Raw genomic sequence first — 22,434 nt, forward strand, 5'->3', positions numbered from 1 at the left:
GCTCGCTCGGTAGGGATTGGGGGAGGTTTGATGTAGCGATCTCGGATTGGAGGACATTTCCTCATGACGTAGTCCTCCGCTCTCGCCGCCCAGCCATAGGCTAGTTTTCAACCAGTCCCCGGGGGAGGGGTTAGAGGCCGTTTCTCACTGGATTCGGGCTGCTTCGGAGCTTTCCCTCCTCCCTTCCCTCACGCCCTTTGAGCCGGCGGCGCGGGGGTGTCCGGTGGTTTCTTTCCACTCCCCCTCCTGTCTGGGCCTTTGTGGTACGGCCCACGCTTTAACCGCGGCTGCGCGCGGCTGGCCCCCGCGCTCGGCGCTGCTGGAGTCCCGGGCCGCGTCGCTCTCTTAGCTCTCTGTCCCCCCTGCCTTTTGCTCGGACGCCCTTGTTGGTACGATCCGCGGCCCGGCGGTCTTTCGCCGCCCTCCCCCTCGGGCCGGCGGCGCTTGGTGCGTCCCGGAGAGAACCAGGTCATCGGTCGGTTCCCGTGAAAACAAAAACAATCGGTGGCGGCCGAGAAGCAGCAGAAGCAGCAGCAGCGGGCGAGGGACTAGCCAGGGCCGGGGCGTCATGGGGCCGGGGGACGCGGGTAGCCCGAGTCCCCGCCAGCGCCGCTGTCGTCGCTGAGCCACCCCCGCCGCTGCCTCCGCCGCCTCCGCCGCTGCCGCCGCGCGGGAGAAGACGAGGACCCGGAGCGGGCCCGGGCGGACGGGGACTCGGCCTCGGGACGGCCCGGCATGGATCAGTGCGTGACGGTGGAGCGGGAGCTGGAGAAGGTGCTGCATAAGTTCTCGGGCTACGGGCAGCTGTGCGAGCGCGGCCTGGAGGAGCTCATCGACTACACGGGCGGCCTCAAGCACGAGATCCTGCAGAGCCATGGTACGGGCCGGCGCCGCTGGGGGCCCTGCCGCGGAGTGGGGGGGGGGAAGGGGGAGGGGGCAGCCGCTTCTCCAACCCTCTCTCCTCCTCGAGAGTGTCCCCCTCCCACCCCCCCGCAGCCCAGTCTGCTCTTCTTGTTCCCTCCCTCTCCGTAGTGTGGTCCACACTGGACTCCCACGTCGGGAGTGGCTCCAGCTGTCCCCCTTACCCAGGAAGCGCCTGCAATCAGGGGGCTTTTCGAGGCCAGGCCCCACGGGTCAGTCCGAGCCCACCCACAGGGTCTCGCAAACTCTCCCTTTGGATCCCTCCCCCTTCTCCCTTTTCTAGGGCTCCGGTAGCTCTCACCACCCGGTGACGGGACGGTGTCTGACTTGAGGCAGTTCCAGGGGCTCCGACCCCAGCACCGCCCCCGCCCCCAGCCTCAGTTTCCTCCTCTGTAAAGTGAGGGCCTCCACTTCCAGCTCTAACTTTACCACCTTCTTTCTTTTTCTTCCTTTTTCTACTCGAGATTGGGTTGTACCCGGAGCTTTGGAGGTCTCCCAATCTTTTCCATTGACAATCTTGGCGCCCCTTTCCTGCGGAGGGCTCCTAGGTAATGTTCTGACCCGGACCCCTCCTGTCTGGAGCTTGCGGGTTTGGGCTGGTTTTCCTTTTTCTGCTCCTGCTCGCGAGACGTTGTCCTATGTCCCCTTCACAGCTTGGACTCAGCCCCGAACAACCCCAGTGCGGGCCGGGCGGTTCGGCTATCTCTTCCTTCCTTCCGAGGGCCTCGCGGAGAATCCCGCGCCTCAGAGCAATGCAGAGTCTCTCCTCTCCTCTTCCTGAAGGCCCTAGGCCCCCCCAGGCCCTGAGCGCCGGCGGCTTGGGGGATTGTTTGACCAGAGCCTCAGTCCCTGCAGCCCAGCTACTGGACTCCCTGCGCCTCCCTCCGGAGTTTGGGGCCCCACGCCCCCTGCCCGCAGCTGGAGCGGGCACCACGTCTGCCTCCTTGTCCAGGCATCAGAGCACTGGAGCCATCGCCGGTGCCCCTCCCCAGACGTCTCAAAATTCCCTTCCTTTGGGGGGTCCCCCCCTTTCTTTTAAGTCCAACCCTTCCAGCTTCTCCTGGGCAGGCTTCCCTCTCCAGGCCCTTTCTTCCCGCCTCCCTGGGCTTTTCCTTTCTCCAGAAGTTCTGAACGTGCACCGCTGCCGGGCACTGAAGGCCTTCCGAGAGGCCTGCCGGGCTGTAAGGACAGGGCAGGGTGTTCCAGAGAGGCAGGGACCGAGCTGTAAATAAAGCGGGCAGGAGGGATGGGGTGGCTGCAAAGATGCCACCAGCAGCCTTAGCTGCTCCAGGACTGGCTGCCTGGGAGTGCCGCCAGTTCTGTCCAAGAGGAGTCAGTCCTGGGTCCTCACCGCTGAAGGGGACGGTCGGGTTTCCTTTAGGAAAAGCAGAGCGTTTGGGGTCTCTGCGAACACCATGATCTTCCCTGGAGCTTTTTGGGCTTCTCATTTCAGACTGCGGAGCGCCCATGCTCTTTTCCCGGGAACGGCTGTATTTGCCCTGTCACCCCGCGCCTCAGCTGGTGCAGGCTGTAGGCGGGCTGCAGCAGGCATCTTCCCTTCCCAGGAAGCAGAGGATTTGTGGAGCCTGTGGCAGGAGCCTGCCCATCCCCATTCCTCCTTTGCCTCAGTTGTTCCCAGGTGGCGCTTGGCCTGGGCTTGGCCTGGGCTGTCTCCTGGCGGTCCTGTGATGGCTCCGCCCTGTGGGAGCGGAGCTTCCCTGTGCAGGAGGGCTTTTAGAGCGCCACAGCCAGCACTCGTTCGCTCCCTCCCTCCTAGCCTTCCTTGTTGCCCGTTTCGCCAGGTTTCGAGATCTGGACTCCTTGGGGAGGACTGGCCAGCCATGGGGCGGCCTCAGCAGCAGTCAGTCCCAATTCCCGCCACTGTCTGCCAGGAGCGCTGAGCAGCACGTGGCCTGGGCAGCAGCCCTCGCTGCCCTCGCCTTGTTCCTCTCTAGATCACGGCCCTTTAGCTGCTTTTGTTGGGTCTTCCCCAGGGCCACGATCTGTCTTTTCCTTCCGTGGGCAGCTGGCTGTTTGGACAGGGCTCCGTGGCGGCCAGTGTGCAGGAGGACCGGTAATACCAGCCCGCTTAGGGCTCTTGGGTGGCTCCAAGGCCGCCCACTTTTGCACCCCCAGGAAAGAACCTGCGTGGCTGGCCTGGTGTGTCTGGTCCTCACCCAGCCCTTGGCCTTTGCACTTCTTCCTCGTTGTGGCAGCTGTTAGACTCCTGGGACAAGCTGGGTAGTTATGTATTTTGAATTCCTTTTGTGACACGATCATGGAACGATTCCAAAATTGCAGCATCACTCTACTTGGGTAAACATAGAATAAGAGCTGAGGAGACGGTGAGGAAATTTAGGTGGTATTTTGTAAACCCAAATCCATTTCAGCAAACCATTCTGAGGTGGAAACAAATTGAGGGCTCAGTACTATGAATGTTAATATACTGTCCATTCACCTGGTTTCTGGAAGTTCCTTGTTCTGTCTCATTTATTTTTCCCAGCTATGTGGGTTGACATTTTGAAATTCATATTCTTCTCTCCCACCCCTCCCCAAGAAGGCAGGTGATATGCTATAGGTCGTACCCATATTATCATACAATACTATTTCCATGTTTGTCATAAATAATGGCATGCTTTAGTTTGCATTCAGTCTGCCTTTTGTGGGGGTGGGTAGCCTTTTCTAGCCTGAGTCCCTTGAAGTTGTCCTGGATCCTTGCCTTGTCGATAATAGTTAAGTCATTCGCAGTTTACCATCATACACTGTTGCTGTTACAGTGTACAAAGTTCTGGTTCTGCTCCCTTCATAGAAGCCTTTCCAGGGTTTTTTTTTTTTTTTTTGGTTGTCTTTTTTTTTTTTTTTTTTTAATGGCACAGTAGTGTTCCAATCCGAGAGTATATACCACAACTCGTTTAGCCATTCCCCTATTGATGGATGGACATCCCTTTGGTTTCCAGTTTTTACTTTTGTACAAGTAGATTCTTTCCCCTGTATTTGACCTTTTTGGTATACAGAACTAGTTGTGGTTCTGCCGGGTCAAAGGGTATGCACAATTTTATAGTCCTTTGGGCATGGTTCCAGATGGCTCTTCAGAATGGTTCTATCACTTCGCAACTACACTTCACAGTACATTAGTGTCCCAATTTTCTCACATCCCCTTCAACATTTATCATTTTCCTTTTTTGTCACATTAGCTAGTCTCATAGGTACATGGTGGTATCTCAGTTGTTTTAATTTTCATTTCTCTAACTAAGAGTCATTTGGAGCATTTCTTTATATGACTAAAGATAGTTTTAACTTCTTCATCTGAGAATTGGCTGTTCATATCCTTTGACCATTTTTCAATTGGAGAATGCTTTCTATTCTTATAAATTTGACTCATTTATATATTTGAGGACACTTGCTATAAAGATTTTTTCCCCTGGTATGTTTTGTCCTTATTTTGGTTGCATTGATTTTGTTTGTGGAAACCCTTTTTGATTTAATTTTGATTTTTGATTTAATGTAGTAAAAATTATCCATTTTAGGAGGCAGCTGGGTAGCTCAGTGGATTGACAGCCAGGCCTAGAGACTGGAGGTCCTAGGTTCAGATCTGGCCTCAGATACTTCCCAGCTGTGTGACCCTGGGCAAGTCACTTGACCCCCATTGCCTACCCTTACCACTCTTCTACCTTGGAGCCAATACAGAGTATTGACTCCAAGATGGAAGGTAAGGGTTTAAAAAAAAATTATCTGTTTTACAATCTCATAATATTCCCTGTGTCTTGTTTGGACATAAATTCATCTCATATCCATAGGTCTGACAGAGAAACTATTTTGTGTTCCTCTCATTTATTTATGATATCACTCTTTAATTCTAAATCATGAATCCATTTTGACTTTACCTTGGCTATATGGCATGAGGTGTTTGTGTGTAGTTTCTGCCAAACTGTTTTCCAGTTTTCCCAGCAGTTTTGGTCAAATCATGAGTTCCTCTTCCAAAAGCTTGGATCTTTGGGTTTGCCAAACAGTAGGTTACTGCGGTCATTTACTATTATGTGTTGAGTGTCTAATGTATTCCATTGACCCACCACTGTTTCTTAGCCAGTAACACATTGTTTTTATGGTTGCCACTCTGTGATGCAAAGGTGATCTGGTACAGTTAAGCCACCTTTGTATTGTTTTGTTTTTTTTGTTGATTCCTTTGTTATGTTTTGTTTTTCCAGATAAATTTTGTCATTTTTTTCCTGACTCTGTGAGATGATTTTTGAGTAGTCAGATTGGTCTTAGAATATCCTTTGATGTTTCTACAGCTCTTTAAGTGTCAAAGAGTACTTTATGTTCATTATCTCCTTTTATCCTCACAAAAGTCTTGTGAGGTAGGTACCAGCGTTTTACAGATGAGGAGACGGAGACTCGTGAATTGTCCTACTCAGTCACACAGCAGCGTGGGTCAGTGTCTGAGCTGGAATTTCTGCCAGGGTCTCCCTTGGCTCTAGGGATGGCCCTTTCCACTATTGTTCTTAGGACCCAGCTGGCATTCCTGGGATGATTACCTTTGTACTGTTGTTTTATTTATATTTGTAAAGCTCTTGGACATACTCTTTGGACAGGCTTGAATCTTCTGTCATCTTCATCATTATGGGCACTAAGCAGCCCTCGCAGACCCTGAACCAAGCACAGCTCGAATGGGGATAGAGAGAGCCCTCTCTGAAGCGTCCATCCAGAGGGCAGCCTCAAGGCCATGGCCCAAGCTTTTCCTCCCTCCTGTGGCCAGATTGTGGCCTCACTCCTCCTCTGGCTTCCTTCCTATTGAGTTGGTCATTTCACCCATGAGTTATTTTAGCTCTGAATCTTCTGCCTCCACTCCCCCATTCTAAAAATGTACAAGCTGGGTGACCCTGGCCAAATCACTTATACTCCACTGCCTGGCCCTGACTCGATATCTAAAGTAAGAACCAAATGAAGTGCCTCTAAGGTCCATTTCCCTTCCCCTTCCCTCTGGAGGTGGGTGAGCCAGGCCTGTCCTCACGGATGGTCTCAGAACCATTGCCACTCCCCCCCTTCCCCCATCCACACACACAGAAGGAGGCCCCACAGGACCAAGGGCCGTGTTTACTGTGTCTGTCATCACTAGGTGGTCCTACGAGTCCTCAGCCCACTGTGGGGATCAGCCAGAGCTTGTGGCCAGCAGGAGGCGTTTAAGGAAAAGATGGCTAAGTGGTGCCATGGAGAGACTCAAACTCAGAGTCAGGAAGGCCCGAGTTAAATGTGACCTCAGACTCTATTTGCTGTATGACCTTGGACAAGCCACCTAATCACAGTCTGCCTCAGTTTCCTCATCTATAAAGTGGGAATCATAACAGCTTGTTGGTTGGGAAGGGTAATCTTTTTTAACCCTTAACTTCTGTGTATGGGCTCCAAGGCAGAAGAGTGGTAAGGGTGGGCAATGGGGGTCAAATGACTTGCCCAGGGTCACACAGCTGGGAAGTATCTGAGGCCAGACTTGAACCTAGGACCTCCCGTCTCTAGGCCTGACTCTCAATCCACTGAGCTACCCAGCTGCCCCCAGGAAGGGTAATCCTAATCCTCAAATTTATCTGTTTTTGTTGGCATTTGATTGAATAAAACATTTAAAATTTGGGGGAAAAAATGGTTGTTGTGAGGATCAGATGAGATATTTGCAAACCTTAAAGCTCTCTGAATGGCCTTTTCCTTGAGAGGAGGTGAATGTGCCCATTCTATGGACTTACACCGATATTCTCTGCTATTTGAGCAGACAAGCCCTTTCGTTTTTGTTTATATTTTTTAATGTTAAACACCTTGCCGTGTGCTGAGTGAACTTGGAGAAGCATCGATGACAGCTCCCGCACCCGAGGAGATGGAGAAGGAGCCTCCTTGAGGGGTTCAAGAACTTCAGGACAGCAGAGTGGGCTGAGAGCAACATCTGGGGCAGAAACGAGGTTCCTGAGCCAGAAAGGTCAGAAATCGGAGGAGAGGAGGAGCAAGGATTGAAGGAGCTACGGAGGGCAGGGAGAGACATCAGGCAGTCAGAATACCCTGAAAGGCCTTGAATGCCAAGTTGACCAAGTTGGGTTTTATCCCGTGTGCCCTGGGGAGCCATGAACTGGCCAGATGGTGGAGATGGAAGGCTAATTGGAAGCCAAATGGGATTAATTTAGACTGGAAGAGCTAGCGTGGTGGAGTGAGGATGGACAGATGGACGAGGGCTCTGGGACCAGCTGGGGATGGAGGGAAAAAGCTCTTCATACACTCATTTCCATCATGACCGGACAAAAATGGTCCTGGGGGACAGCATGATTGGGAAGTGGAGTCACTGGCCTGGAGGAGGGCAGTCCCAGAGGAGGAATGGAGGTCCAGAGAGGCCCCCGGCTCACCCTACTACTACTGGTCTCACGGATCCCGGCATGCCTGTGGATTTGGGGGTTCCCCACGTGGAGGTGAGCTTGGAGGTCACCTGGAGAGTGGAGGCTGCCCCAGGGATGGGGAAGGGGGAGGCTCATCCTCTTTGCAGTCATCTCCAGCCCCCCGATTGTGAGCAGCCGATAGACAACAAGGAGGGTGCGGGTAATGGGTCTGAGGAGCCAAAGAGAAGAGACTGGACTGTGTCTGGATGGGGGCTGTGGTGGGGAGAGGCTGTGTGTCCCTGGGTCAGTCACCTACCCCATTCTCTGGGGTACCCTGAGGCAGAAGGGAAAGGGTTGGGGGGGGGGCAGACAGGGAGGAGGAGGAGGCAGGATTGGAGAGGATGGGCCCAGCTCTGCTGCAGGGGCCGGGTTGGGAGAGATGGAGGCTGAGGAGGCCGGCCCAGCGAAGGGAAGGGGAAGGAGGCAGGAGCTGGCTTTGGGCTCTGCTCAGAGCTCTGGTCCTTGGAGCTCAGTGGGCAGGAGAGGCAGCCCGAGCCAGGGGTCTGCGCCCAGATCAGGGCTGGTGGCGACAGAAGGACGGAAGGTGGCGGGGACACTGCGTCAGTTTGGCTCGCTTGCCCACCACGTGCCATCCCCCTCTGCCCACCTTCCGCCCCCTTACCCTCATGCACATGGACCTCTCTCTCCCTGGCGACCCAACAGTTCAGAAGAACCGCCTGTCTGGGCCACGTCTTCCTGGTCTCCCGGGCAGAGCCCCCACTTCCCTGCTCATGGGGGGGGGCAGTGGGCCTGGCATCCGCCTTCCTGCCTGGGTCCTGTCCCACCATGCTTCCCTGCCAGTCTTTGTCAGGCCTGTAGCCAGCACAGCCTTTGCCCGGGGCCTGCTGAGTTTGCCCCCTCCCAGGTACTGAGGCTCCTCCCCAGCTCCATCCTGGGGCTCATCTTCTGAGATGAAACGTTAGTCCTTTTACTCTTTAGTGTCTTTTCTTTTTCCAACCCTCACGTGCTCTCTTAGAAGCAATACTGGGTCTGGGTATGGACTCCAAGGCAGAAGAGCAGTAAGGGCTGGGCAATAGCAGTGAAGTGACTAGCCCAGGGTCACAGCTAGGAAGTGTCCAAGGCCAGATTTGAACCCAGGACCTCCCATCTCAAGTCTGCTCTCTGTCCACTGAGCCACCCAGCTGCCTCTTGGTGTGTTTTCATATAGTTGTTTTGCATTTCTCTTGAAAACCTAATATTCTTTGGCCCCTTACTAGATGGAAGATACATGTACATCTGTGTGTGTGGGTATATATATATATACATATAATTTTAAAAAATACATACCTATTTCAGTTCTCAGTGTTTTGGTCAGATGACTGGTAAGGTGATATTTGGGATTTTAACAAGTAATTTAGTTACAGTGGGCTGTCTTCCAAGGTCTTCTCTCTCCTTTTCTAGTTATGAATTCTTTCACCAGTTGTAGCTGTGAAAGTGGTCTGATTTGTCCTTTTCTCTTTGTGGTGGGACATTTTTAGGTGGACAAAACATCACTTTCGAGTATATTGTTCTAAGCAGCAGAGTTTTGCCAGAGGCTTCCAGTATTCCGCTTTTTGTCTCAGAGAATTGTGCATTCTTGGGCTCATCAAACCCGGGGTCACTGCTTTGGTTTGCATCTATTTTCCCTTTATCTAGTTCATTTTACTTTTTTGTTCTCTCTCCCTCTAAAAGGTTTCATGGCTACTGCTTTATATTGTTTGAGGGCTGGCTCCCTTCTTTCATAATTTTTCTCCTCATTTTTCTTGAGATTCTAGACCTTTTATTTCCCAAATGAATTTTGTTTTGTTTAGTCAAAAAGTATTCCTTTGGTAATGTGATTGGGCTATGGTACTAAATATGTAAATTAATTTAGGCAGCATATTGTTTTTGTTTTTTGGCAAGTCCCAACCATGAGCTGTGAATATCTCTTCAATTTTTAAGTGAATTTTTTTTGTAGGCTTCTTTATCTAAATCTTTCAGATGCCTCCATTGGTTACAACATTGATTTTATAAGCTTTTGGTAGCTAACTTTGCATGCAATTTCTCTTTCTTTTGTGTTTAGATAATGCTGATGGGTTCTTTTGCTTTCTGTTGTATCTTGCTACCTTGCCCAAAGGATCAATAGCCCTAATAAGTTTCTTAACTGATTCTCTGGGGTTTTTTTCTAAGTATTTTGTCACTTGAAAATACCTTTTCTCTTTGATGTTTAGACTTTTATTTTGTTTTGTCTTATTGCTATAGCTAGCATTTCCACAACTATCAGATAATTAATAGTAATGGGGTCAGTCATTCTTGTTTGACCTCATTTTTACTGAGAAAACTTTTAGGAGTTCTCCCTGGCAAATAACATTAGCCCTTGGTTTTAAAATTTTAACTTTTTTTTTGGTTGAATTGATTTATTTTTTAAAAGATAATATTTTTGATCCTGCTAAAGAAGAGTCCTTCATACATAGGCTTTTTAGTTTTTAGTTTTTTTTAGCAATTGCATTTTTTTGGAGTAATTTTTCCTATAACCACTTATTGAAGAAAGTACAAATCTTTTGTGTCCTAGATTGTTTTACTTTTTTCTCTCCTTATTCTTTTTATTCTTAGAAAAGAGATAATGGAATTCAGTGGGGAGACTGAACACAGCTGTAAAACCGAAGGCAAAAATTTGCTCATTGAATTATTGGAGTTTGGGTGGTGAGCCTGGCTTCTGTGGGAGGAGCCCAGCTCTCTGCTTTTGATGTGGCTAACTATGAAAACTGTAATCCTTGTTAGCTGAGTGATGATGGCATTTTTAGAAGCACAAATAAACCTTTTTAAAAATTAAAGGTACCAATAGGTGACCTGGAGAGTTAGTCTATTTTCTAGGACAATGCAGTGAACTGTGACTAGACACTCTTGAGATGTGGGCCTGTCGTGTTAATTTAAAGTGTATTTTGAAAGATTTCTGGGCTTTTACTAAGAACACCCAGAGTAGGGACCTGGGAACTGGGAAGATCCAAGGAGAGCAGCCCTGGGGTAGACCTCATGGGTATGGCTTTCTTGATCTTTTCTAAGGAGAGGATTTGACTTGAATGTATTAGATATAGATGTCAACTTGGAAAAACACAGAACCACTAAAGTTGTCAGATAAAACCCAATCTTTAATCAGGAAAGAAATAGCTCAATATTTGGCTGCCACCCAGACTCAATCACTTAAAAACCAAAAGAGTCAAAGGCTCTGGGATTCTGGGAACAGTATCTCTGAGAGGATCACCGTGAGATGATTTTCTGAGATGATTCTCTTAAGAACAGTAAAACATAGGGATCTTATGTACCTTTTGGGGAACTAGGTACAGCAAACATATACTGACAGGTTGTAAGCAGGTTTGGGAAAGAGGCTGTAGCCGTAGCCAGAGGAGTGGGCTACTACAATGGATAAAAAGGATAGTCCCTGCCCAGGTGTTGGTCTTGGGAATCAATCTCTGATACAGTGGCGGGAACTTCTAGAACAAAAAGGTACTTAACATTTGACTGCATCTACTAGACCCACCTAAATTGGGATCATTAAGTACTTTAAGGCCTATTGGATCAGTCTGCACATGGTGAGTCTGGGACTTCCCTTGGGGCGAGTTTTCTGGGAACAGGGTCAAACTTGGGGTTCCCAAAAACCCAGTTGACACAGACATGGGTGCTTGTACCTCCCTTAGCAGACTTGGTATCCTTTGTGTGGCCCTGGGCAAGTCATTTACCTTCTGCTTGCCTCAGTTGGTTTAGCTGTGTCAACCTGGAAAAACACAGAACCACTAAAGTAGTCAGCAAAACCAAATCTTTAATTAGGAAAGAGACAGGAGGTCCTGGGGGCTCTGGGGACAGTGTCTCGGAGAGGATCACCACTAGATGATTTGCCAAAGAATAATAGAACACAGGGATCTTATTTTGGGGGGAATTAAGCATAGCAAACATACACTGACAAGTTGTAAGCTGGCTTGGGAAAGAGGCTGTAGCATCAGGGAGTGGGCTACTACAATGGATACTAGAAGGATGGTTCCTGCCCAGGTGTTGGACTTCTTGGGAACAGGATCTCTGATACAATGGGGAAAACTTCTAAGACTAAGAGGGTGATTGAGCATTTGAGCATTTCTGTTACTCCTATTTAGGACACTTAATGGGTGCTGGGAGATCCTTTATTCAGTCTAAGACGAAGTCACTTTGGGAACTTCCCTTAAAGGCAAGTTCTCAAGGGACAGAGGCAAAACTTGGGGTTTCCAAAACTCAAGCTGACAGCTGCAAAATGGGATAATAATATCACCTACTTTCCTGGAATTGATGTAAGGATCAAATGAAATTATTTGCAAATTTTTTGGCACTTAGTAAGTGCTATATAAATGTCACTCTTTTTTCCCCTTCAGCCTCTATATCCCAGAGTACCATGGAAATATGTGCTTTTAATACTGAATCCAGCATATGAGAGGTGCTGCACAGGTTAGTCCAGTGATCTCCTTTGTCCAACAAATATAGGAACAGGAGCAACCAGGTAGCACAGTGGATAGAGCAGCCTGGAGTTGGGAGGATCTGGGTTCAAATCTGGCCTCAGACAACCTGGATTGCCACCCTTCTGTTTTAGAACTGATACTAAGACAGACCATAAGGGATTTAGAAAGACAAAAAACAAATACAAGAACATCTTGCAAGTTCCTAGAGACTCCTTTTGTGCTGAAAAATATTGGGACATTTTACTTTGCTACTCTGCCAGAAAAGGAGGCAAGAGGTTTGCTGATAGATTAATAAAGCTTTTGCAGCCCTTAGAAGACAAGAGATGGCAATATAGAGGATTTGCTTTTGCCCCCTTAGTTTGGTTCAGGAGAGGAAGTTGGGTTCAAATACTCAGGAACACAAAAGCCAGTGTGGCCTGTGGGTTTCATGGCTCTCTCCATGCCTCTTGGTTGCCATTTGCAGTAGTGATGAAGAAAAAGCACAAACACGTCCTGGGGCAAAATAGTTGTGAAAGAGCAAAAGATTTTGTACTTTTTGGTTTTCTTGGAGGACCATTTAGAGTCCAGACTTTCTTGGGAAAGGGACTATAAGCAATTTGGAGGATATTTTCCCTGGTAAGAGGATGGCATTTTCTGCTTAGGCTCACTTAATAGAACCCTTCTCTGAGCACAGCATTATAACTCCGGTGAGGCGTTGCTTAGCCTTTTAGTGCTCCTGACACCCGACATCCTTTTTGTGGTCCTTCATTCCATCGTCATTGGTCCTAAAACGCCTGCATGTAACCTGGCTGGACTTTCCATTCCTGACAGAAAGCCCTTTGGTGAGGGTTGAGTTCTCACCAATGCAATCACTCTTGTGGGGAGGTCTTCCACAAAGGGCCAAGACAAGGTCAGAAAGGCGCTAGGCAACCCGAGGGTGCCAGGACAGGAGCCAGGAAGACTCCTCTTCCTGAGTTCAAATCCAGGCTCAGACCTTCCTAGCTGTGTGACCCTGGGTAATCATTTAATGAACCCCTATTGCCTAGCCCTTCTTGCTCTTCCACCTTGGAACCAATACATAGTATTGATGGAAGGTAAGAATTTAAAATTTTTAAAAAATTTAAAAAAGAAAGTAACATTTTCTTTCTTTCTTAGCTTCATTATATCCAGTGCATTTCCAAGACCTGCAAATTCTTCATCTATGATATATCCCAATTCTATCCTCTCTCCATTCCTACTGGTTCAGATTAGGGGCCTTGAACGCCAAACGTATAACAACTGACCCTCTCCTAATACATTGTAGAACCTGTTAAACTCTATCCATTTTGACACCTGTTCTCTGTTTTTTAAGTGTTGGATCCAGCCCTCTACACATCTAGTTTCCTCAACATCCATTTTTCTCAGCTGAAATACTGCCCATTATTCAGTTCTTAGTATAAAGGCAAACTGTAGTGTCCCTTCTGTTTTCAGCCAGCTAGGATATCTCTTCTTTGCATTCACATAGATCTTTGTACTCTCTTGAACTTAGGAGAGATGAGCACTTTTGTGTGCACATCATCTCCATTTCCCCATGTATCTTTTGTTCCTTCCCTTCCCAGAGAGCTGTCTCTTATAACAATGGGAGGGAAAACTAATCAGCATATTGAGAATATTATCTCTTACATATCACATTCTGTCCCTAATTATATCTGTGAGAGGATATAAAGAGTTTTGTACCAGCATTCTGTGTCTGGCCCCCCCCCCCAAGAAAAAAAAAGTTGGAGGCGGCTTCCATCTCTTCTTTTGGGCTTAGCCGGGCCATTACGGTTTCATGACGGTCCCTTTGGCTAGTTGGTCGTGGCGGAGGACTTTCCAGGGCCTCTGCCTGGGGTGTTCTCTGTTCTATCGCTGTCCCTTCACGTTGGCTGATTCTGTCTGTGAAGTGTGGCTGGCCTTGGAATCCTCCCCAGAGTTTGGGATTATGCTCTAAAAATAGTGATGTGGGCAGTAACTGTCGTGGGACTGCTTATTGTTAAAGGATTCAGAGGTCTTGGGCAAGGGCCGAGACCACTCACCGGGCTGTGTGTGTGTGTGTGTGTGTGTGTGTGTGTGTGTGTGTGTTTTTAATCACCTCTCGCACTTAACCCTCCTAACTCCCTCTCCCTCACCTCTGCCTTCCAATATTCAAGGCTTTGCTCGCTTACAGCGGTCCTAACCTGATTATCTCCTTGTGTGTCCATTTTGTATGCAACGCCCACAGTATTTTAGACCGAGAGCTTTCGAGCAGTGACCATTTTTGCTTTGTGTGTTATCTCTAACACCTGTACCTGGCACACAGGGCCCTTAATAAATGCTTAGTTTGCTACGGAGACCCAGGGTGGCCGAGCACACTGCCTACCTATGGCGGCATTCTCTGAGTCTGGCCAGGGGGTGCATTTAAAGCTGCTCATCTTTACGCAGCTAGAGGAGAACTCTTTACTCTTCTATTAGGCAACATAAGCTTACTTGTCCTGAAGAGAGAACTTTGTTTTTAGAGGGGGATGAGCATCATTTAGCTTAGCTTGGAAAACTTAATGGTGAAAATTTTGTTTGTGCTTTTTAAAACATTTTTTCCATTTGTTACATGTCTCATGTTGTCCCCCTCTCCCTTTCCCTTCCCCCTCCTGGAGCTGGCAAGCAATTCCACTAGGTTATACACGTATTGTCACTTAAATCCTATTTCTATATTATTCGTTTTTGTAATAGAGTAATCTTTGGTGAAAGTTTTAACATGTGAGTTTAATAAAACTATATTTGACTCTAATAATTACTTTAAAAGGCAGTGGGACATCTACATTTGTTGAAGGGTTGGATTTGGGTTGGAGAAGGAAAAGCCAATCAGTATATTGCCAGTACTTCTGAATTAGATGGTCAGAAATGAATTTCCTTAGGAATTCCTTAGAATCTCATTTATTGAGCTTGAAAGTAGCCCTTTAGAACCAGTCTTCTGATTTGGGAGATTACAAGTGCTTCTAGGATTTATCATTGACGATTCTTCGGTAGCTGGGAAACCCTAAGGGAGCGGTTGACAAACCACAATCAAAGGGAGATTTGGGGAGGAGAGCAACCTTTTCCAAGATAGATTTATAGGTCTCAGAATCATTTGCATAGAGACGTTCATTAAATTCTTGGGAACTTGTGAGGACCCCTAGAGAGTGAGAAGAGAAGGTGGCCTGGGACAGACAAAGCCTTGGAGTACCCCCATAATTATGGAGTGTGGATAATCTAGCAAGGGAGGCTAAGAAGAAACAGAGAGAAGGAAGGCCAGTGCCAAGAGAGAGCCATTTCATGAAAACCTAGATGGGAGAATGTTGAGGAAGACAGAGGGAAAGGGGTAGTTAATTGGAAATTACTTCTGAGAAGTAAAAGAGATTGAACATTATGGAAAAGCCATTGGGTTTGGCTCTGTTTCCTCTGCTACCTCATCATCTGTACTTATGTACCCCAGCTCAGGGAGGGGGACCCCAAGGTTCTGTCCTGCACACTCTGGGATATCATTAGCTCCTCTCTTTCCCTGTAAAACTTTACAATATGGCTTCAACTTGTTGCCTTTTTTGGGGGTGGAGAAGGAATATTTACTTAACAAGTTTCATTTAGCAATACACCTAAATCACAATTCAATGAAAGGTTTAAAGGCCTCACAATTTAATACAAATACCAAGATCAGAATCCTAAAGTATGGCTTAAAATTGCCCCCCACTAACTAATCAATTAATTAGTTAATTTCTGAGGTGCCTATTTATTTATTTAATTATTCTATCAGGCAGATTCTTCTTCTTTTTTTAATTGGTTCCAAGGCAGAAGAGTGGCAAGGACCAGGCAATGGGGGTTAAGTGACTTGTCCAGTCTTACACAGCCAGGAAGTGTCTGAAGCCAGATTTGAACCCAGGACCTCCTGTCTCTAGGCCTGGCTCTCAATCCATTGAGCCCTCCCATTAATTAAAAAAAAAAAATTTAAAATAGTAGGATAGTAAAGAAATAACTAAAACAAATATGTCAAATGTTTCATTTTTTTGTTTTGTTTTTTTTAAATGCTTCACTTCTAAATGCAGATACAGCTCCTATATTTGTTTTACAAAAAAAAAACCTGTCTCCCAAATTCATTTCAAACAATTAAAACTACTTTAACCTGAATAGTTATTGTTGAACTACAGTCCTATAACATAACTTTACCTTGAGAAAAGCTGAAATTGTTTAAAAGTCTTTACTCAACTTGGTTATTACATCCCAGATGAATATTTTCCTGTGTTCAAAAAAACTGAACCTGAAGTTTTAAAAACAATCCTGACTTCACTTCAGAGTAAGCATAAATTACAAGCTCTTATTGCAAAACAGTTAAACTTCATTTTTGTTTGTTTTTTAAGTTGCCCAAGAGTTAGTGATCAGGATTGACATTCTCCCTCCAGCACTCATACTGGACATGTCAGACATCCCTGCCATTCCATTCACTCCCACAGATGCACAGCTCTGGCTATTAGAGGAGCTGCTGTCCATTGCTCCTTGATTCCCTATGCAATGTTTGATTGAAAATCCCTTGAGTTTTCCTATAAAACTGTCATATCTGCTCTTGCTGCTTTGGCCTCCGTAGCTTTCATAACCCCATCTCGCCTGCTGGCTCCAGGGACCACATCATTTGTCTGCCTTCAGCACCAGAGGGTGAGGAAAGGGGGTTCTGCCAATCTAGACAGACTAGCATCAAGGAGGATAGAGTGATCAGCAGTGTCAAAGGCTGCAGAGAGTGCAAGGAGAATAGAGAAAAGGGATTTGGCAGCTAAGGTCATTAGTAACACTTCTGGTGGATTGATGTGGCCAGGAGTCAGTTTATGAGGAGATGAAGTTGAAACACTTATTGGAGTTTAGCTCAAAGGACAGGGGAGAAACAGGGTGAAAGTTAGCAGGGATGGAAGGATCAAGTAAGGGGTTTTAGGGTTCAGAAGACACGGGCATGTTTGTAGGCAGTAGGAAATGAGCCAGTAGAGAGAGGGAGAAATTGAAAATAAGAGAAAGTGAGAAAGATGAAGGAGCAAAGTGTTGGAGGAGATGGAATGGAATAGGGAACCAGGTAGAGGGAAGCAGGGGTGCAGGAAGAGAGTGACTGAAGGCACCCTAGTGAGAGGAAATGAAGAGGTGGGAGAAGGGTGTTCTTGCAGGGAATGGACTCATAGTTTCCTGTAAAATGTGATGCAAGGTTCTCAGCCCAGAGAGTGGAAGTTAGGAGGTAGTGGGGGGTGGCAGAACGGGCATGAGAAAGTTTGGAAGAACCACTATGGACGATAGGATAGTGAGTTGATAAAGGATGTTTTTAAGTACATTAAATAAAAACAAAATTACATACTGATCACATAGCCAGGAAGTAACTGAATGAGGCTGGATTTGAGTGCAGGTATTCCTGCTTCCAGGCCCAGTGCCTGACTGTCTAGCCGCCTAGTTATTTGGAAGTAAAATAGTTTTCTAAAACATCAAGGTGGTGGATCCCAGGTTAAGAACCCCTCCATTAGAAGGAGCCCCCTCAGAGCAAAGTCGTGTATGCTCTGAGCATGATGCCAAATGCCACCAGGAAACATTCTGACAGAAGACCACCTTACAGGCTGTTAACTAAATTGTCAATTCAGACCAATAGTGTTGGTTCTTGCCTTCCTCTCTTGGGAGAAGAGTGGGAGCAGCATTTCTCATCTCTTCTCTTGAGCCAGGCTTGGTTATTCCACTCTCACAGCTTTGGGTTTTCTTCTGTTCTTTCATTTACCTTGCCAGGGTGTGTGCTGTTGGCCAGGCTTTGCTTGCTTCCCTCTATATCCCTTTCCCTGGGTTTCTCCGAATCCCTTGTTTGTTGTTTTGTTTGGCACAAAGGTATTCCATTCTGTTTAGATGCCACAATCTTTTTCTCCATTCCTAAATTGATTGGGATCCACTTTATTTTCAGGGTTAGATGGAGACATGGTGGGCTGGAGACATAGAGCAAATCACAGCTGTCTAGTGTTTTATCTGGTTTGGTTTTACTTCTTACTCAGGTTTCTTGGGGGGAGTTAATGGGAAGTGATAAAAATGTGAGAAGAAAAGAAGTATCAAGAAAGCATTAAAATGTTCAGAAGAAAATTTAAAAGGTCAGAAAAGGACACAAATAGCAATTGGTTACTCCCATGTTACATTTAATATTCATTCTTTAAAACCAGTCTATATGACATGTTCACTGTTTCATATACAATCCTTTTTTTGTTTTTTTTTTTTTTTTTTTTAGGGAGGAATGTAGCTCTGAATATTTTGTCTTTGACCTCTTTGGGTTCTTTTCCCGTGGGTGGGGATTCCTTGGTCAAAGGGCACAGACATTTTTGTTCTAGTCACTTTTGGAGTATGGAGGTGGGAGAATAATTCAAGCTGTTTTCCAGAATGATTGGACCAGTTGTAATTCTCCCAACAGTGAGTCAGTGTCATGTGTCCCTCCTGTGTTGATTTGGCCAGCTTGCAAGGACCCACTTTGAATAGTTGTAGGGTAGATTTGTTGAGTGTCATGGAACTAACTGTTTTGGCGAGGCCACTGCTGTTGTGGTAAAGGGGGAATATTGATTATGACAAAATCCTGAAAAATCAATCTTTGTATCTAGCTCTGAATCTTGAATCACTGGATTTTCAAAATGTGATTTTGATTTGTGGGGATTTAGATGAATATGTAAAAAGGTGCTAGTGAGGGAGGGCCACAGTGCCCCATCCCAGGCTAACACTTGTGGTGGTTCTCTGAAGGAAACTTGAGGTTTTTCTGGGTGGAAGTGAGGAAGGAGAACATTCTGTGCATTGGGGATAGTCATTGAAGAGACATTGATGGATTGCCACAAGGCCAAGAAGAAGAAGGCCAGGCTGGCAGCACTATAATAAGGCTAGAAGGATTGGTAGGCCAGGGTATTGTGGGAGACATTAAATGAGAAAATAGACAAGTTTATTTTAGAAGGAGAGAGCCACTGGAGTTCGTTGAGTGGTCTAACATGGCCAGACATGATTTGGAAAAATCATTCTCATTGGTAGCTGTGGGGAGGATAGATAGAAGTGAGGAGAGTGTTGAGGCAAGACCTCCAATTAGAAGGCTACTGAAGTGAAGTAGTTCAGGTAAGAGGGGAAAAAGGTCTGACCTAGGGTGGTGGCTATGTGAGGAGAGTGAAGAAGATGGATATTGTGGGACAATGTTTGGCAGCCGATTAGAGTGAGGACGATAGGGTTTCAGACCTTAGACTGAAATAGAGAACTCTGGAAGGGGGAATTTGGAGGGAAAATGAATTGTGTTTTAGACAGTTTTTGAGATGCCTAGAGGGCTTTCAGTTTGAAAAGGCCTGTTGGGCAGGTGTTGATGTGAGACTGATGCTTAGGAGACTATAGCTGAATCTATAGGCCCAGAAGTCATCTTCATAAAGAAGACAAATTCTTGGGATTTGATGAAGTCTCTAAGAAGGAGAGGAAGGCTGTGACAGAGCCTTGGAATATTTCTACTTAGAGGTATGATATAGACTGAGAGCCAGCCAAATGCACTGGACAGGAGCCTCTAGGCATGTAGATAGAGGAGTGGATGGAGACAGTAGTGTCCTGAAGACACTAGAGAGGAGGTGGCCAGGGATTCTGCAGTGTCCTGGGCTGAAGAGAGTCTGATTTGGCAGTTTGGAGGGTAGTGGAAGGGGGCTGTGCTCCAGGTGTGTAAAGGAGACTTGTTTGCAATGAGGCTGGAAAAGTGGATGGAGATGAATTGTTCGAGTGTTGTTGCTCTATAGGCAGTAGGGAGGTGTCACCTGGGAAGTTTTCGAGTAGGAAAACAACCAAAACACATCTGTAAGTGAAGAATGAAATTTCAGCAGCTATGTGAAGGATAGATTGGAGAAGGAAGAGACTGGAAGAGACTTATTAGGGAGATAGGTGAGTTTTTGTACTAGTTTTAGCACTAGTGGTGAGCCCCTAGGAGTGGTGGGCTTGCTGAAGGAGAGGAACAGCAATTTTAAACTTTTGTGACCATGAGTAGTGGATAGACTTTGCATTGCTAGCCTGGTTGAGATGGGGAGACCTCGGCTTTAAAAACAATGAAAATGGGGGCAGCTAGGTGGCTCAGTGGATTGAGAGCCAGGCCTAGAGACGGGAGGTCCTAGGTTCAAATTTGGCCTCAGACACTTCTTAGCTGTGTGACCCTGGGCAAGTCACTTGACCCCCACTGCCTAGCCCTTACCACTCTTCTGCCTTGGAACCAATACAGAGTATTGATTTCAAGATAGAAGGTAAGGGTTTTTATAAAAAACAAAACAAAACAAAACAAAAAACTAATGAAAATGTGATGAGAATCTGAACTTGGGCAGTAGTAATGGGAGAAGACAAAAATCCAAGAAGAGGATGGAAATGCCATCAGCAGAACCAGGCAAGACAAGTGGCTAATTTTGGGGGGGGAAATGCCCTAGGGGCACATGAAATCAAAATGGTGAGCAGCAGTCATTAGCTGGAAATGCTGGTCTGAAATTCAGGCCTGAATATAGAGACATAGGAGTCATTCACTTGGGTGTATTGATTGAAACAGTCGCCAAGGGATAGAAGAGGGTTGGGGAAAGGGTTTGGGGGAATGCTCCCCCTGCAAATTAGAAGGAAGAATATGTACTAGCACGCAGGAGACTGAGAAATTCAGACAGAGTATAGGAGGAAAACCTGGAGGAAAATCAGTGTTCAAGACAGCAAGGGAAGAGAGAGTGTCATGGGTGTAGGAAGATCAGGAGATCTATGGAGAGATGTTGAAGGAAGAAAATAGTCTTTTCCTAAAGACTGTGAGCTCAGTTAGAGGGCTCTTTGGGATCTGAATCCTTGGACATTATGGCTTCAGTTTCTAAGCTTTGTTAGCTTCTTTCCATTTAGTCCATCCCACTATAGTACGGATGCTTTCTTTGACCAGGTTTCTCTGGGTATTCTTTTCAGTTGACTCCATGAATGATTGCTGGCCAACAAACATTTATTAAGTATTTGCTATGGGCCAGGCACTGTTTCTCAATCTTTTTTTGTATCATTCCTCCATTGGTAAAGTCTGGTAGCACCTAGGACCCTGTTGGTGAACCTATGGCATGCAAGCTGGAGCATGCTGGAGGGGACTGCTGTCTTCCCCCTCTCCACGAGTGCCTGAGGACATTCCCTCACTTCTCTCCCACCCCTCAGCCCAGCAGCCCAATGGGAACACTTCTTCTCTTCCCTGTCTGGGGTAAGGCAGGGGTCTCATATGAGGTGTGAGAGTTGCAGTTTAAGCACTCTGTATGTTAAGGTCTCTAAAAGGCTCACTATCACTGACCTAGGTAGGAACTTCTTCTTTCTCAGAATAAGATTTTGAAGAGCACAAAATAAAATATGTGGGATTACAAAGGAAGTTATTTATGTCGAAGTAGTTACTGAAATATATTTTAAGATTTCACTGAGTCCAGGTAAATTGCTTGTTGTAAATGTTTGTTTAAAATGGCCTTTTCATAGAAAACACAGGAAATCTTCAATATGAGAGAGATACTTAAATGCATCAGTAAAAACAAAACTAGAAGAAAGGAGGAAAATAAGTGTAGCATGATTAGACAAGGAAACTCAGAGGAAAGATCTCGAAGCTTCCAAAATATTTAACATTCCTTGGGGATATTGGACTTGGAGGGATGTGACTAGATATTGCCAAAGTCCCACTCTCAGTGACCTCTCTTCAAGCTCATTTCTGTCCTTCATCACCCACAAAAGCAGAGCTGTACAGAGACTTTCACTAGATGGAGGTTTCAGTCTAAAGTACTTAAAAGGATCTGGGATTGTCACTTATGGAGACTGCTACTCCTTCTTTAAGTCTGTGTAGATACTTTCCAGGAATTACTGTGGCCAGTGTTGTGGTCAAGAGCCCCCCAGGTTATGAGATGGCCTGGGCCTTGGATGATGGGAACAGAATCCAGGTTTGGTTGTATTCAAAGTTTTTCCTGCTCCATAGGATGGACCAAAACTCTGATTTTTGAGGGCCCATTGTTACTTTGATGGCACAATGGTGTGTTGAAGAAGCACTTGAATTCTTCTTGACCTTGTCTAGTTTATTCCATAATCAGTATCTGAGTGCCTGCTCTCTGCAAGGGCAAGGCATGGCCCCCATTGGCATAGGACCTGAAGAGACCAACATGGAATCACAGTGCCAGCTAAATGGTGCAGATGAGTAGTGCATGAGACATTAATAGGTGGCAGAGCCCAGTGCATTGGAGTACTTAGGAAAGGGAAGCTTCTTTTGTTCAGGTAGGTTTTATGTTTCATTTACAGTGATGGAGAGAGGAGGCAGGAGCAGAGGCTGCTGTACATTTTGGTATCTCAGAGTGTCAGGACCTTTTACAGAGGTTATTTTTTGGGGGGGGGGAAATGGGCAGAAGCTGAAAATCTTAGAGAATGAAAATGCTTCGTTTATTGTAGGTACTGAAGAAGTTATTGAAGATGGGAAATGGTTTATGAGGAGTTATATTAGGTTTAATAGATGTAGCAATTTCATATTTTCACCACTCAAAAATAAGGGTATGGGGGGCATCTGGGTAGCTCAGTGGATTGAGAGTCAGGCCTAGAGACGGGAGGTCCTAGGTTCAAATCCGGCCTCAGACACTTCCCAGCTGTGTGACCCTGGGCAAGTCACTTGCTGTTGGGGGCAGCTGGGTAGCTCAGTGGATTTAGAG

At 46.4% G+C, this 22,434-nt stretch overlaps 1 protein-coding gene across 1 annotated transcript in view; it reads left to right on the plus strand.

Moving 5' to 3' along the window:
• The first annotated feature begins 254 nt into the window (after positions 1 to 254).
• The window catches only part of RMND5A (required for meiotic nuclear division 5 homolog A), a 67,786-nt gene continuing 45,606 nt past the window's right edge, over positions 255 to 22,434 (plus strand). Inside the window, exon 1 of the mRNA XM_044663075.1 lies at positions 255 to 877. Coding sequence (XP_044519010.1) covers positions 736 to 877 — 142 coding nt within the window. The 5' untranslated portion in view covers positions 255 to 735. The remainder of the gene's footprint in view (positions 878 to 22,434) is intronic.

The sequence above is a fragment of the Gracilinanus agilis genome, chromosome 2, assembly GCF_016433145.1.
Source record: "Gracilinanus agilis isolate LMUSP501 chromosome 2, AgileGrace, whole genome shotgun sequence".
Lineage (NCBI taxonomy): Eukaryota > Metazoa > Chordata > Mammalia > Didelphimorphia > Didelphidae > Gracilinanus > Gracilinanus agilis.